Source organism: Crassostrea angulata, chromosome 4, assembly GCF_025612915.1.
Source record: "Crassostrea angulata isolate pt1a10 chromosome 4, ASM2561291v2, whole genome shotgun sequence".
Taxonomy (NCBI): Eukaryota; Metazoa; Mollusca; class Bivalvia; order Ostreida; family Ostreidae; genus Magallana; species Magallana angulata.
This window is the reverse complement of record NC_069114.1, coordinates 51,374,749-51,388,982: the sequence shown is the minus strand read 5'-3', so window position 1 is coordinate 51,388,982 and position 14,234 is coordinate 51,374,749. Positions and strand designations below refer to the sequence as shown.

General features: G+C 35.1%; 3 protein-coding genes across 3 annotated transcripts; 2 read left to right on the top strand and 1 right to left on the bottom strand.

Annotated features, from left to right (window-relative positions):
* The first annotated feature begins 1,995 nt into the window (after window positions 1–1,995).
* Window positions 1,996–6,167, top strand: LOC128180613 (leucine-rich repeat-containing protein 63-like). The gene is made up of 11 exons (XM_052848743.1): window positions 1,996–2,082; window positions 2,364–3,066; window positions 3,238–3,472; window positions 3,701–3,789; window positions 3,947–4,032; window positions 4,227–4,310; window positions 4,420–4,571; window positions 4,715–4,798; window positions 4,931–5,075; window positions 5,379–5,473; window positions 5,636–6,167. Exons 1-11 carry the CDS (start codon window positions 2,062–2,064, stop codon window positions 5,859–5,861), a joined length of 1,920 nt encoding a protein of 639 aa, XP_052704703.1. The 5' UTR covers window positions 1,996–2,061; the 3' UTR covers window positions 5,862–6,167.
* Window positions 6,168–6,725: 558 nt separating this feature from the next.
* Window positions 6,726–11,003, top strand: LOC128181342 (SPRY domain-containing protein 7-like). The gene is made up of 5 exons (XM_052849708.1): window positions 6,726–6,850; window positions 6,937–7,053; window positions 7,894–8,054; window positions 9,071–9,173; window positions 9,417–11,003. Exons 1-5 carry the CDS (start codon window positions 6,739–6,741, stop codon window positions 9,512–9,514), a joined length of 591 nt encoding a protein of 196 aa, XP_052705668.1. The 5' UTR covers window positions 6,726–6,738; the 3' UTR covers window positions 9,515–11,003.
* Window positions 11,004–11,163: 160 nt separating this feature from the next.
* Window positions 11,164–14,158, bottom strand: LOC128181343 (mitochondrial fission 1 protein-like). Its single transcript, XM_052849709.1, has 6 exons — window positions 14,060–14,158; window positions 13,089–13,287; window positions 12,450–12,582; window positions 11,913–11,992; window positions 11,702–11,807; window positions 11,164–11,613 (listed from the first exon to the last, which is right to left on the bottom strand). The coding sequence occupies exons 2-6, from the start codon at window positions 13,131–13,133 to the stop codon at window positions 11,525–11,527; spliced, it is 453 nt and encodes a 150-aa protein (XP_052705669.1). The 5' UTR covers window positions 13,134–13,287; window positions 14,060–14,158; the 3' UTR covers window positions 11,164–11,524.
* Window positions 14,159–14,234: the final 76 nt, after the last annotated feature.

Here is a 14,234-nt window from a genome sequence, read left to right as displayed (position 1 = left end):
CCACAATTCATAGTACCAATGGTTTCCAACCTCACGTTCCAACATCACGTTCTCCCGAGAATCAAAGTAAAACCTTTGAAAAGCTTATAAGATGTGTAATTTTAAGAACATCATGCTTTTTAAGTAAATAAAACAGTATACTTCGCATACTTTTATTTCTCAGGGGAGTTTTAAAGAGTAAGACGACACTTAACCAACGTCAGCTTTGACGTCACAATAAGCACTGATAAGGGGAAATTACTCTAATGGAAGTTATTGTAATCTGCTGAAATGACCAAAATCCTCTTAAAATCTTGCAAAGGCTAAGATAAAGAACAGCTGACGAATAAGGACATTTCTTCAGATACAGGAAACAGTTGTAAATTGCACTAATTTGGATGAATGCTCACAAATATTTTATTCACTATAATTACGGTAATTTCCTGAAACGTAACGTTATACGTAGCAGCTCCTTTTTTTAAAGGGGGTGGGTGGGTGGATGGCAGCCTCATCCAAAAAATCTTTGCAAGCAAAAAGAAAAATAAATCATGAAAATTCTAATTCTTCAGCTCTTTGCAGTTCAATGGTTTCTTTATTTTCACTTCCATTTATTACATGCGGGGGGGGGGGGGGGGGGGACAACACCATGTTCTTTTAACATGATAAGCAAATATTTTTAAGTGTAAATTAAAAATAAAATTAAACATTAATTATTTTTTTTTAAGTGGAGGGGCAAATCCATGGTAAGTCGATTTTCTATGTATAAATTGACAAAAATGAAAAAAATTTTAGCATGGGGGGAGCTCTATGATGAGTCAAGTTTTATATGTAAGTTTAAGAAAAAATGTCTACTGCAAAAAAAAGGGGGGAAATCAATCAATCATAATCACAATCACTTTAAAAGAGGAGATGCAGTGCAATGAATATTTATATATTAAAATCTTTATTATTTAACAACATTGTATCTGAGATTAAACTATTGTTCTACATATAAATAAATAAATTATAACAAATCTTATGAATAATGAAAATTTACTGAAAAATAGGTATGTTTTATTTTTTGTTATTCAAATTTCACGTTGTTGATTTTATTTTATTAATTTATTATAATTCATTGTTTGATCACATGTTGTGCTCGCCCCAACGGTCGCACCGTAAAACATATTACGCAACTATTAAAAGCACATCCTTCGAATTGGTCGTGGTGAATAGTTAATTATGATTTTTAAATAAACATTATTTCTCCAAATAAACCTACAACAGAAAAAATACCAATTAATGTTTAACTCAAAGTCTCTGTTTATAGCCCTTCCGGGCTTTATGGTATTTGATCTCGTGACCAACCCGTATTTATATCCCGATATGCATCCAAAAATGAAACCTTATTTCTTAACTAATTACATAATATAAAAAAATGAATTGTATATATGGTTCGTATATGATATATATCACAGGATACGTATTACGTCTGCAGAGCATTTTCAAATCAAAATTTTAACATTTCTTTAGAAATTATAAAAATAACTTTCCAAGGATTTTTGTAATGGGACTATAAATTTTGTTGCAGTGTTTCAAAATTTTCGATAAATACGTTATTCTGCACACTAGTATTTACTTTCATTAACAATACATCTGTTAAAAGGGTGTTTTTAAAGATACATGTACCTATTGATAGTCTGAAAATTTTAAGTCATGAGTTAATGACAAAGTACAATTTATAGATAGATAAACCGAAACTGATTGATACATAAATAGTGAGATTGAACGTTTCAAGTCTAAGCTTATGTGTATGATATAAAACTTCCAATCTCTAAAACAAGTATCAGTGCATGAAGAAACCATACGCAAAAAGAATTATTTTTCGAGGACATATAGATCTTGATCTTATAAGTAAGTGGAAAAAGATAAACGATTATTTTGGTATTGTCAGAGAATTGAAATGTAGTATGCTATATTATTCTAAATGATAAATAAGAAGTTCTTGTATGTAACTAAATCATGATTAAAATATATATAGACCTACCTCCGAATAAGAAAGAGTAAGACCTACTGTGGGTATGTTGATATGGTGACAGCGTCAAAATGGCGGCTAATGGACCATCGGTAAATTTGTTTAGATATTTTAAATTGATCATTTTTGTGTTCTTTATCGCAGGAGTAACAATTTTTAAGATGGCATCTATAAACCAGTAAAATTTTTAACAAAAGAAAGTATAACTTCATTTGTGCTTGATATATCTAAATAATAAATTCCATCGTTTCACTTTACGCAGTTTTATATTGCGTCTAATGTACGTTAAACGACACGAAGATAAAACATATTCACTTTTAATGGTTTACATGCAATATAAAATCAATGAAAATTCCAAAATCTTTTATTTTAGTTGCTGGAATCAAAGAAAGACAAGAAGAATCTAATAATCAAGGGTCATGGCAAGGGAGGGGGAGGGGCAAAGCTCCTTCGCAGACCTAGGGCTCCTAAATTACCTCCCCTGGAACCAGAACTACCACCTTCCCCTGACAAACCTTTTTATGAAATTTATGACTTTGAGCAAGAGACTGATTTCAGTCACAGACATCTTCAGTCCCCCACGCCCAGTGTGGTACCTAGTCTTGTATCCCCTCCCCCTTCAGAATCACACCCTGCTGGAGGAGCGTACTACAGAAACAATTTTGGAATATCGCCACACAGTAATGGATCATACCTCCACAAAGATGACAAAAAGTTTGTGCTTGACCCCATTTACAGAGAAAAAACTAGTCTTGGTACTTATGTTGATGGTAAATCATTAGTAAAACCGTTTAAACCAAGAGGACCGGAGAGTTTTCCAACAAGACTTCCCAAAAAGCCAGGCGAGATTTTACAAATGGATAATGTAGAAGATATAAGGTATCATCAGCCACCTGCCTTTACTTTGGACAATTTTGTTTATCATCTTTCAGAACTACGAAACATACCTGTACGCAAAGTCAGGAATATATTCTATTCAAAGCATAACTATAAAAAGTTAACAAAACTATTGGCTGAGAGATATATTCATCCCACTGTTCAAGAGGAAGTGAAGGTGATGGAAATGACTCCAGAAGGTGAGTGTAAAAAAACAAAAATAAACATTGATTCAATGTGTAGTATATGGCATTTTGTTTATTCAGACTCAGTAGACAAATTTATCAAAATGCTGTGAGAAACAGTTTCTTTTAAAAAAAAAAAAGTTTTAACTGCACAGATATATGAGATGTTAAACTCTTGATTCATAGCTCAGAACATCCCTCCATCTGAACCCAGAATCCCGCAGAAGCAGCTTCTGATTGAAATGGCAGCCATGATTAAACAGCATGTACGAGACCTGATGAACACCGAGGTCAAGTCGGTTATCCGACCCCTGAGGAAGTACAGCCCCTCCTACGCTGATGATAATGTTCCCCACACGGAGATCATCTTGTATGAGGATGACACGTTCGATGTCGCCAGTCACTCGGCCCAAGAAAGACAGTAAGTGAGGTGTAATGTCAATGGTAAAATTTCCTGATGGAAATGTATGCTTAATGAGTTTATACATAATATAATGAGATAAATCAATTTAAATCATTAATCCCTCAAGTATAAGTATGTTGGCATTATGCCATGATTATGGATAGCCAAGAAATCTAATAGTGTTATTTTTTTATAAACATATATTTTTGATAATTATTTTTAAAATATTTATGTGGCTTATCGCAGGGATACAGAAATTCCAGGGATGGATTCAATGTTTCACTCTGCCCCATCTAGATATTTCCAGGGAGCTGGGCGAAGTCAATCCCCTTTTAGTAGGTTTTCACTCTGTATTAACATCCTCTTAGTCTATAAAATAATTAGCTCTTCTGTAATGGCTTATGATACAGAAATGCTAATATTTTGATCATCAACAACATCTATCACCTTCATATATACTGAGCTACAACAATCATATCTTTCTTTTTTAAGCTGCACCCTCAGAAAATGCTATTTCTCCATCTGAGTTGGCCATTCTTGATGCTCTGATAAATGGGGGGAAAGCTCTTAGTCTCAAGGTGGGTGAGATTTATGATGTATGAATATGTAAGGTGTGACTTAACTGTTAACTTACATGTAAATTATATTATTCATTTAAATCTCTCTAATGGAACAATTTGATGGTAATGAAGATATCATAATCTTCTTTCTTTTAATAGCCTGCTGTTTTTCATAAATATAAAAATGTTCAAATGGAATTCTTGATTTTTAGGCACACTTCATAGCAGAAATGCCTGACATCTCACCTTTGATAAGGACAGTCACATACCTCAACTTGTCCTTCAATGATTTCTCCGTGAGTTTATAATACACAAAAAAGTCCAAATTAATATTTTTCTAGAGAATATATTGCTAGAACATGCTATAACTTAACCGCAATTAACTCCTGATTTTTCATATGACAGATATTCCCACGGGAAATTCTGGAGATTCAACAGCTTGAAATCCTGAAACTTAGAAATAATCCTCTCCGAGAACTTCCCTCGGACATCCACCGACTCCGGAACCTTCGGATTCTAGTCGTGTCCTTCTGTCTTTTGACCAACATTCCCATGGGGTACTGTGTCAGATCAACAGTCAAACAGTTTTTCCTGTGAACATAAATGATACTGGACCTGTATTAGGGTCTTGCATATTTGTTCCTATCTGTATTGGAGTTGATTTATGGATGCATTGTTAAATCCTGGATGTGTTTTACAGGTTGTTTGCCTTGCCGAAGCTGATCCATCTGGATATTTCTTACAATAAGCTGACCTTCATTCAAAACGAGATTGCCAACATGAGGTACACCCAAAACCAAATATCAACAGTAAAACAGCTTGTCATTTAATGTTAGAGTTATTGAGATTTCTTTGTTGTGGACGTTAATCTTAGGAGAAGCAGTGTTGATTAATCCCATATATTTCTCCTCCTCAGAAACTTGCGCGAGCTGAACATGGAGGGGAACCAGCTGCCAGCCATGCCGTGTGGAGCCCTGCTCCTGGACCTGTTCTACCTCAACGTCAAGAACAACTTCATGCACCCGCTCTTTTGGAAGGAGCACACGCAGAACCAGCCACAGGTATTGTATTGTTTCAGTTCGTGCTTCACCTTAAATCTGAGCCGTAAAAAAGCTCTGAATAAACGTGTGTCATTATTTTTTCTCCTTTGCTCTCTTGTGTTCCCCTGAATTCTCTCCCTTGTACAGACAATTATTTGCTGTTTACAAGTGATCTAACTAACTGTCATCAAGACACATAATTCTGTTTTATGCACATGTAACATAGCTGACGTACATTACATGCACTGTAATGTAATTATTTACGGTAGTTAAATCCATTATTTAAGCCATTGGTTAATGTGATGTGTTTGCTTTGTATTTCAGCGTTTAATTGACATGTGTGCCTTGACTTTGGTGGAAGGGGAAGTAATCAATGACAAGGATGTCCTTCCAGAGTCTGTTAAAAAAGTCTTGGCAAAGTAAGTAATTCTTAGTAATAGCCGACAAATGTATTTCAACAATGCTTACAATTTACTTTATCTTTTGTCTGTATTGAGAGCTGTATATTGCTGTAACAGTAATTATAATTATCCTGAAACTTGAGTGAGTATGAGTTAATTTCTGATAAAATCTTTTAACAGTCGGTCGGTGTGCGATTGTTGCCATGGTGCTCTGTTTGGCCCAGGTCTCCGAATTATTCGTCCAGTCAGTAAACTCCATGGAATTAAAAACCTACCGTTCCTCTTTCGGGCATGCTCACCAAGCTGTTTACAGGTCTTCAAACACAGTAAGGACACATTGTCTGAGATCCTATATGGAGTGAAGTCTACTCCTAGAGGCGAAGAGGAGGAGGAGGAAGAGGAGTAAAGGGAGATAATTCTTAAAGATAAACGTCTCCAAAGGTAGACCACTCAAGTGGATGCTGCTGCTTGAGAGACCTAAGGCGCTGTTATAATCGAGGTCGGAAGGAAATAAAAAATGAAAAAAAAGACAAGGAATACCTATAAGTTAATTATTGACTATGCTGTCCTAGGGTGGAAATAAATTAAAACTTACATATTTCTTTTTGTGCAGTTTTGTGCATTGCTGTTTGAAATGAATTGTTGAATATATAGGCTGTTATATGTTACAATAATAAAAACATCTAAGACAATGAAGATGGTTTCTTAGAGAGAGAGAGAGAGAGAGAGAGAATTAAATTAAGAGAGCTAGAGAGCTGCTCATGTCATTGTCTGTCTAACTGGTATCCAACCGCACCACTACCAGAGTCGTCTATTGCAACACTGTATTTGAGGTGAATAGCTTGTTACTTGTACCATAGACATTAGTACAGGTGCTATGAACAAACAATATTATATAAATTGTATACAGGAAAATTTCCAAGTAAGGATCAAGACTGAAAGATGATTACTTTTGTTTTCTAGGAAAGGGGTCCTTTGGCATTTTTTTTCTTGGGGGGACTATACCATGTGGATTTGATTCATCAACATTTTTGGAGGGGGGTTGGGGGGGAGGGAGTGCACTGGACCCCCCCCCCCCCCCCTTGATCCGTTCACGCATATGAGGTTACCGTAATTTCTAGTGCAATATAGATGAATACGATAATTTTATATGAAGTTAATTAAAAATATTCTTAAATATCTTAATAGTTAAAAACATTGAGTTTTTATCTTCCCAGAGTCGGGCATTGAGAATAGTTTTATGAATGAGTTAATGTGTAATCACCTCACCGGAAGTACCAAGAATGGCTGCTTGTTTTTGCTGTTTTCGCTGTTGTTGGGATGGAACCGGCTTCAGCTCGGGACACATACCCTTAAAAGAAATTCCAACCGTAAAATTAGATGCGTCACTTATGGGTATCTACTTTTAACCATCCAATTCTTGCTGTATGTTGAAAAAAAAATTAAAGAATATCAATGTGCAAATGTTCAACATTTTGTAGGCAATGATGTCGTAATTGTGAAGAATGGGCGTAGAATCTGTGGAACAGGAGCAGCTCTTTCCAATGCGCCAATTGCGCAGGATAAAGCATATTTTGAAGTAAAAGTACAAAGCACCGGTAGGTTTTTAGGGGGGTCGATGCGTGTCATCAACAGCTGACCAAGTCATAAAAAAAGTTACCTTTGGCTTTGATGAACAAATCTCTACGAGGGAAGATATTTCTGGTATCAAAAGACCTAAGAATTTAAATTTTTAAATGTTATTAAGTATGTTGAGTAGTTAATATAAAACATATTGTATTCCCTTTTCTTTGTGACGGCCAGACCGGTTCAAATACTGGCGCCAGATAGCTCAGTTGGTAGAGCACCTGACTAGAGATTCAGAAAGCCCGGGTACAAAACCCGGTCTGGTCCGTCATTATTTCTCCCATCCGTTATATTTGGTGCCATGACCAACCCCTGGAACTGACAGGTGAACTCCTACCAGGGGAAGAGCCTGGGGTTATCTTGGGGACGAAGATCATTTAAGGGGGAAGGATTGTGACGGTCAGACCGGTTCGAATACTGGCGCCAGATAGCTTAGTTGGTAGAGCACCTGACTAGAGATTCAGGGGGCCCAGGTTCGAAACCCGGTCTGGTCCGTCATTATTTCTCCCATCCCGTTACATATTTTTGTACTTGACACTATTAAGGTTCAGCTCAACATTGATTTTATGATATCCAATTGACATATATAACATGTTTAGTATATATCCACCTAATATGAACTCTTAGTGATATTATTTGTACTGGCATGCGACCAGTTCTGGCCGGGTCCCATTTTTGTGCATTGTTTCGGGGGGGTTTTTCGTATATAATTTTATGTGCTGATAAAATGACATAACAATGCATTGGCAAGAAATGGTACTCAGCAAGAACTGGTCGCAGGCCATTAAGTCTGGAAAAATCTTGTATTAAAGGTGTATGGGGAGTTGGACTAGCCTCAAGAAGGTGTAATGTGAATGAAGTACCTCTCGGAGAGAACACAGAATCCTGGGTAGTTAGGCAGGATGGAGCAATGTATCATGACAAGCAGCAAAAGGGCAAGCTGCCAGAAGTTCCCCAGGAAGGGGATGTACTGGTAAGATCTGTCATACATGTAGGGGTGTACTAGTAAGATACGCCATACATGTAGAGGACGTATGGTTAGATACATCATACATTATGGGATGTTCTGGTAAGATCTGTCGTACATGCAGACCTTCCATCAAAATGTGTATGGTAAGTATGATTTCCATCAGCACATCTAGTGGTACATATAGAAGTCCCACAAAAAGGAAATGTATATGTTCAAGACCTGTGGACATGTCATTATTTTTGATTGAAGATTTTATTGGTATTATTTATAAGGCCCTGCTGTGCAAGCGCCCTATAATGATCGGTCTGTGCATTCGTCTGTCCATTCGAGATCACTTGTCAAGGGGACATCTTCCCATCTTGGCCCAAACTTTACCTACAGAGTGCCTTTGGGTAAATGTTATGCAGTGACCTTGACCAGGTTTCTAATTCTAAGGTTAAGGTCAAAGCAGAATTAGCCAAAAATCCTTGTCTGGATCTTATATTCTCTCCCCTTGGTTAAATCTGGCGTGTACTTCACCCACATAGTGCCATTAGTCAGAGGGTGTGCAGTGACCTTGAGTGACATTTCTAGGTCAAGAGTCAAGGTCATACCAGTCCATGCAAAAAAAAAAATCACAGCATATTTACTCTCCCTTAAGCCCTATCTGGCTCATACTTCACTTAAACAGAGCCTCTGGGTAAAGGGTGTGCAATGACTTTTAACCAAGTTTCAATGTCAAATGTTAAGGTCATAGCAGATCTCTTAGATATCCAGTATAAGACTTCAAATTAATTCTCATTGGCTTAATCTTGCTCATATTTAACCCCAAGAAAACCTGATCGTAAGAAGTAATGAGCTTGACTTAAAGTTCTATGCCAACCTAGGATTTCGAAGTCATAGGTCAATGTCAAAGCAAAATCCTCCAAAATATATTAATGCTTTTATCCTGTTTTTCCATTATTAGAGCAAGACGCTTTGAGATGGTAACTATCTCAATGATGTCTAGTTTTAGTTTAATGTATTGTTGTGTTTTGCAGGGTTTAACCTATGACCATGTACAACTGAACTTCTACCTGAATGGGAAACCTCTGCCCTGTCCATTCACAGGGATGAAGGGGACACTATATCCCGTGTTTTATGGTATTCCAAAGTATTAAACTTGTTATGTATACAAAGCTTCAATGCATGAACAAAAAGTAGATTTAAACAAATAAAATGAAAAAGTAACATACATGTACCTCTCTGTATGTACTATCGGCAATACAATACATATTTAAACTCAAAGGGGAAAAACATGCTTTTAAATACAAATGTATTTGCCATTCATCTAAAATTCCATTCCCAACCCTTCCTGACATAACTTACCCGCTTGTCTTGTTCTAGTGGATGAGGGGGCTGTGATGGACGTCCAGTTTGACAAATTCTACCACCATCCTCCTGACGGATTCGACAGCATCATGATAGAACAGTCCTTGTTGTGATTATACGTTTGTCTTGTTGACAGACTGAGAAAGTGGTGCTTTTAAGGCATGGACAATTACAAGGTTTTTTGTTGGACAGGTACATAGAGGAGGTTGTAATCTTAATCACTGTGTAAATGTGTGTCATCACCAGGAAAAGGGTGATGTTACAATGTACCAGTCATAGGTGACATTGTACATGTATATGTATTGTGTCTTACTGTATATTATCCATGATTGTATAGGCCAAATGTCTACCAGGCCAGAGAAACAAATACATTGTATATGTACTTCCTACATTAGAGTTTAATGACACATGCCATCCTAGTACTGTTTTACTGTTTTCAGGACCATTCCATTTGACAATGTGATAACAAGATCATGGAATTATTGAACAGTTTTCTGTGTATGTACAAAAGTGCAATATATGACGAGTGTTTTTAGGCTTCATCCTTGTACGATTTATTCTTTTTTGAGGACACATGTACTATCATTCTGCTTTGGTTACATATATTTTGTATATTTTAAGAACATTATGCTTCGGAACAAAATAATATTTTTGTGGTTTTTGTTTTATCCTGCAACTACCCCTTGCATTGACCAAATAAAGGTAATCCAATAAACCAAAGCTATATTCAGTCAATGCCTTAATATATTCTTGTGCATTTATTCGACGCTCAAATGCATTGTGACGTCTTTCTTGCTTCGTTTACGCCATGTCATCAACTGCATAGAAATTTATCAAAAAAAGCTTGTTTGAGGCGTAAAATGTGATTTTATGTTGCAGGATAAACAAAATACATATAACTGTCATGAAATATAAGCAATATTCAGGCAAGGGAGAAATATGGAATCATGATTGTAGTAAAGATAGATAACTCTGTCAGAGACCAAGCATTTTCACACTGTTTACCAGGATTAGATACTCTGAATCAGACATACTTCCACCTCTTCATGTCTGTTTTAGTTATGTGTATTTGTTAATTGTGGCATGCTGGGTTTGCAGGGCAGCAAACAAAGACAAACTATATAATTCATGTTCTTTAAACATCATTTCATATCATCAAATCATCTTTTGCGTTACATAGTATATCACTATATGCATCAAGTGTATTCCTTTTGGTTAGGATAAATGATATTCCAGAGCCCAAGCAGTTAAGTTTATTTAAGTTATTTTGTGACCCTTATATCCTTAATTTTAAAACGCATATTGGGAAATGACCTATGTTTTATTTGGCTTATATTTGCTTCTTTGAAGAAACATTGTAAACCTGGTAATGGTCAGAAACTGTTTGAAATCTGGCAAAACATTTAAACCAAATATTGTAAACACATTATATTTACTGGCATATTGTTGAAATTAAACTGTAATATGAATTTAATATCTGCCACATGAAGTGTTAAGAATCATCACCATTTTTGTTTGTTTTTGTACTAGTCTTGCATATAAACATCTGCTGTTTGATAATCTTCAACACTATTTAATAAAATAAATGCATAACACATCTTTTCTCATTCTTGTTTTTACTACAATCAATCAGTGTTATATCAAAGCACTGAGTTTTGATAATAAATGATTTTCCTTTTTGTTCATCAACATAATTTGTTGCTATAACATTTTTACCTGGGAATGAAAAATTTGACATGCACAAACAACAATTCAAATACCAGTAGTTTACATAATTTAATAACATACACTGTACAATTCATGTACCATGACAAAACATCTTAACAATAAATCCATTTTACCGGTAATCACTTTTAATACTTATAAAAAATAATAATCAAATCATTGTATTAAAACAATTAACTGAAAAGGAGTCTTCCTACCATAGCAACACTCATTACTTCACAGCATTATTTAAATTTTTAGATTAAATTCAAATAACAAATCTGGTCAGTCAATACATTGTAAATGATTTTCTGTCTTGTCATTTGAGCTTCTATTTATCCAATTAAACATTTAAAATGTGAACATCTTCTCTCAATTTCAGGCTGGTTGGCAACACAGCCTTGTTTTGGTCGGCAGCGTCATTTCTTGGCCAAGGCTATACCTAGACTGACCAGTCCCCCAAGCGCTAATGCCGCCCCACCCACAATCGCCATACCCATAATCCCTTCTGTAAAAGAAATCAAATCTTAGTCACATCATCAATAACACCATTGAACTGTATGGTTTCATAAACAGAAATTTAGATGAGATCATACCTTTGGTCATTTTCTTATTGATGAATTTTTCTAATTGTAATGCCTGATGATTTCCTGGTTCAATTTTTAGAAGAGCTTTAACATACTTTAAAGCTTGGGGATACTCCTACAGATAAAATGTAAGGAATTAAAAAAGATGTCTGTTTTGTAGTTATATTTCATATCACAAAATCTTTAGACCCATAAATAATTTTTCATGAAACAAACTTGCCTTAATCCTGGTGTAACCAACTGACATGTAATATAAGTAATCTCTACGGGCACCATCATCTGATGCTCTCTTGAATAAATCTACAAAATATTAAATGACCATTGAATTTAATAAACTACCAATCATCCATGGAATACTGGTATTACTGGTAGTCATGAGGAAAAAAAATGTCTTTCAAAGTTGTTGCTACATGAGGGATTTTCTTTTGACATGCAAATGAAATAATCAAGATTTATGTGTAATACAACCAAAATCATATGACATCCATGGAAGAAAAAGATAAATTTTGCATTTGAAGTTTTTGTACTCCGTAAATTTGGAAGTCTTTTGTATGTGAGGATCAAGAACTGTAACTCTAAAGCATGCGATACAAATTTTTCCATAGAGTAAGAGATCAGAGGACGTAAAGAAATGGAAAAGAATTGTCCATTGCATATGATACATGCAATGTAGGGGAGTGATAAAGACTTGAGTAAGAGATCTGCAATGAATGGTGTAATACACAATACTGATAAATTGGGCACCTCTTATCCGTACCTTCTAAAAGAGCCACTCCCTCCTTCATATCATCAATGTATTTGCTCCTCACGAGACACCAAGCATATTCAAACTTGGCTTTCTCACTCACTTGGCCTCGCCGTACTTGTTCATTGTACATCAACTCAAACCTCTGAATAAATTGAAAGAGAAAAGTAATTTATCAACAGCATCTGAAACACTTCAATTTTATTTTCATAAATCAGCTGTAAAATGAAAGTAAAAATAAAGTTTTTAGTTTTACATGAGAAAAAGATCTATATCTAGCTTAAAATCTACTAAACGAAGATCAATTCTATGTATTTCCCTTATCTTTTTAATGAACGGCGAGTATTAAAACTGAACAAGTTCACAGATGTAGGAGGAACTACCGGTTTGTTGAATTGTGGCGTATCCCAAAATTTTAAAAGATTTGCGAAGCCTTTGTTGTAAATGTGGGAGGGGGCATTAAACCTTTGTTACTTGAGAAGCAAACCTCGTTATGTATTGTATAGTGTTTTTCCTTCACGAAGATTTGAATAATGTTTATTTATATAAACTTGTATTGCGTAGGTCAGAGGAAATTCGTTAACATGGTTAACAAGGGTTTTTCAATTGACAGGATGTTGTCTATTTAAAACCATATTTGTTTATGTTTACCTTGAGATCTGCTGGATCAACTTCTTCGTTTAGAATCGATTCCATGAATACCAGTTATTTGCTGAGCTTTGTCTTTTTAATGTTTTCCCGAAATTATATTCGGCTGTCGGCTGTAGCCGTCATCGACTATCGGAATACCTTGGATTTCTACAATACCTCCATGAGGCGCCGTTCTAAGTTTGTCATCTCGTACTTCATACTATTCGTAAAGTAAATCAAAGAACTGAGAGGCTCGATAGTAAAAGTTGAATAATACATAGACCATTTCTTCCAATATATTGCGGTCACTGAAATATTTTGAACCAAATGAAGTTTAAAAAAAAAAAAATGATTATATGTTAATGTAGCAGGGGTATTTGTGAGTGTTAAAGAAATCAAACAAACGCCTGTTCGGGTTCTGGGCAACTCAAGTATTTACTGGGAAAGATAGTAAAAAAATGAATAGCCCTACAATGAATAACAACAATATAAATATACGGCATAAAAATATTGCAATAGGAGCAAGTTGCGCTAAAGGGGAACAACTCTTTACATTATTTCATTATACATGTATGAATTACGTTTATTTATCAGTTCATGTATCTAAAAAATAGGTTTACAATGATAAATGTCTATATAGACATCACTATATTATTCTGAATCATAAAACACAGTTAAACATACCATTCTATGGGAATGCGCACTCGTATAGTATTATGACTCTATGGTAGATATATACTATCTGGTATGGCAACTACAAATTATTGTAAAGTTTACATTAATAAACTTTTACTTATGTTCACAATATAAAGGGGTAAAAACAGTGAACATATTCATGTTATTCTTATCTATTAAAATGTTGATATCTCACAAAATTATCAACTCTTACTGTGCATGAGCTATTGATTTAATTTGGCAAAATTATAGAATTCACTGTTAATGAAATGTTGAACTATTAATCAAAATTATTAGAATTAGTACTGTTAACTTACCAAGAGGTAGAGTTTGTTACGTTTCAAAAGTCAGCTTTCAGATTACGGAAAAACTCCACTCTCTTTGATGTGACAAAGAAATATGACAAACCAGCTCCAAGAATTTGGAGGGAAATATCAACAACCAATAAAATCAAAGAAGACAAAACTAAAAACCAATTGAATACCTAGATAC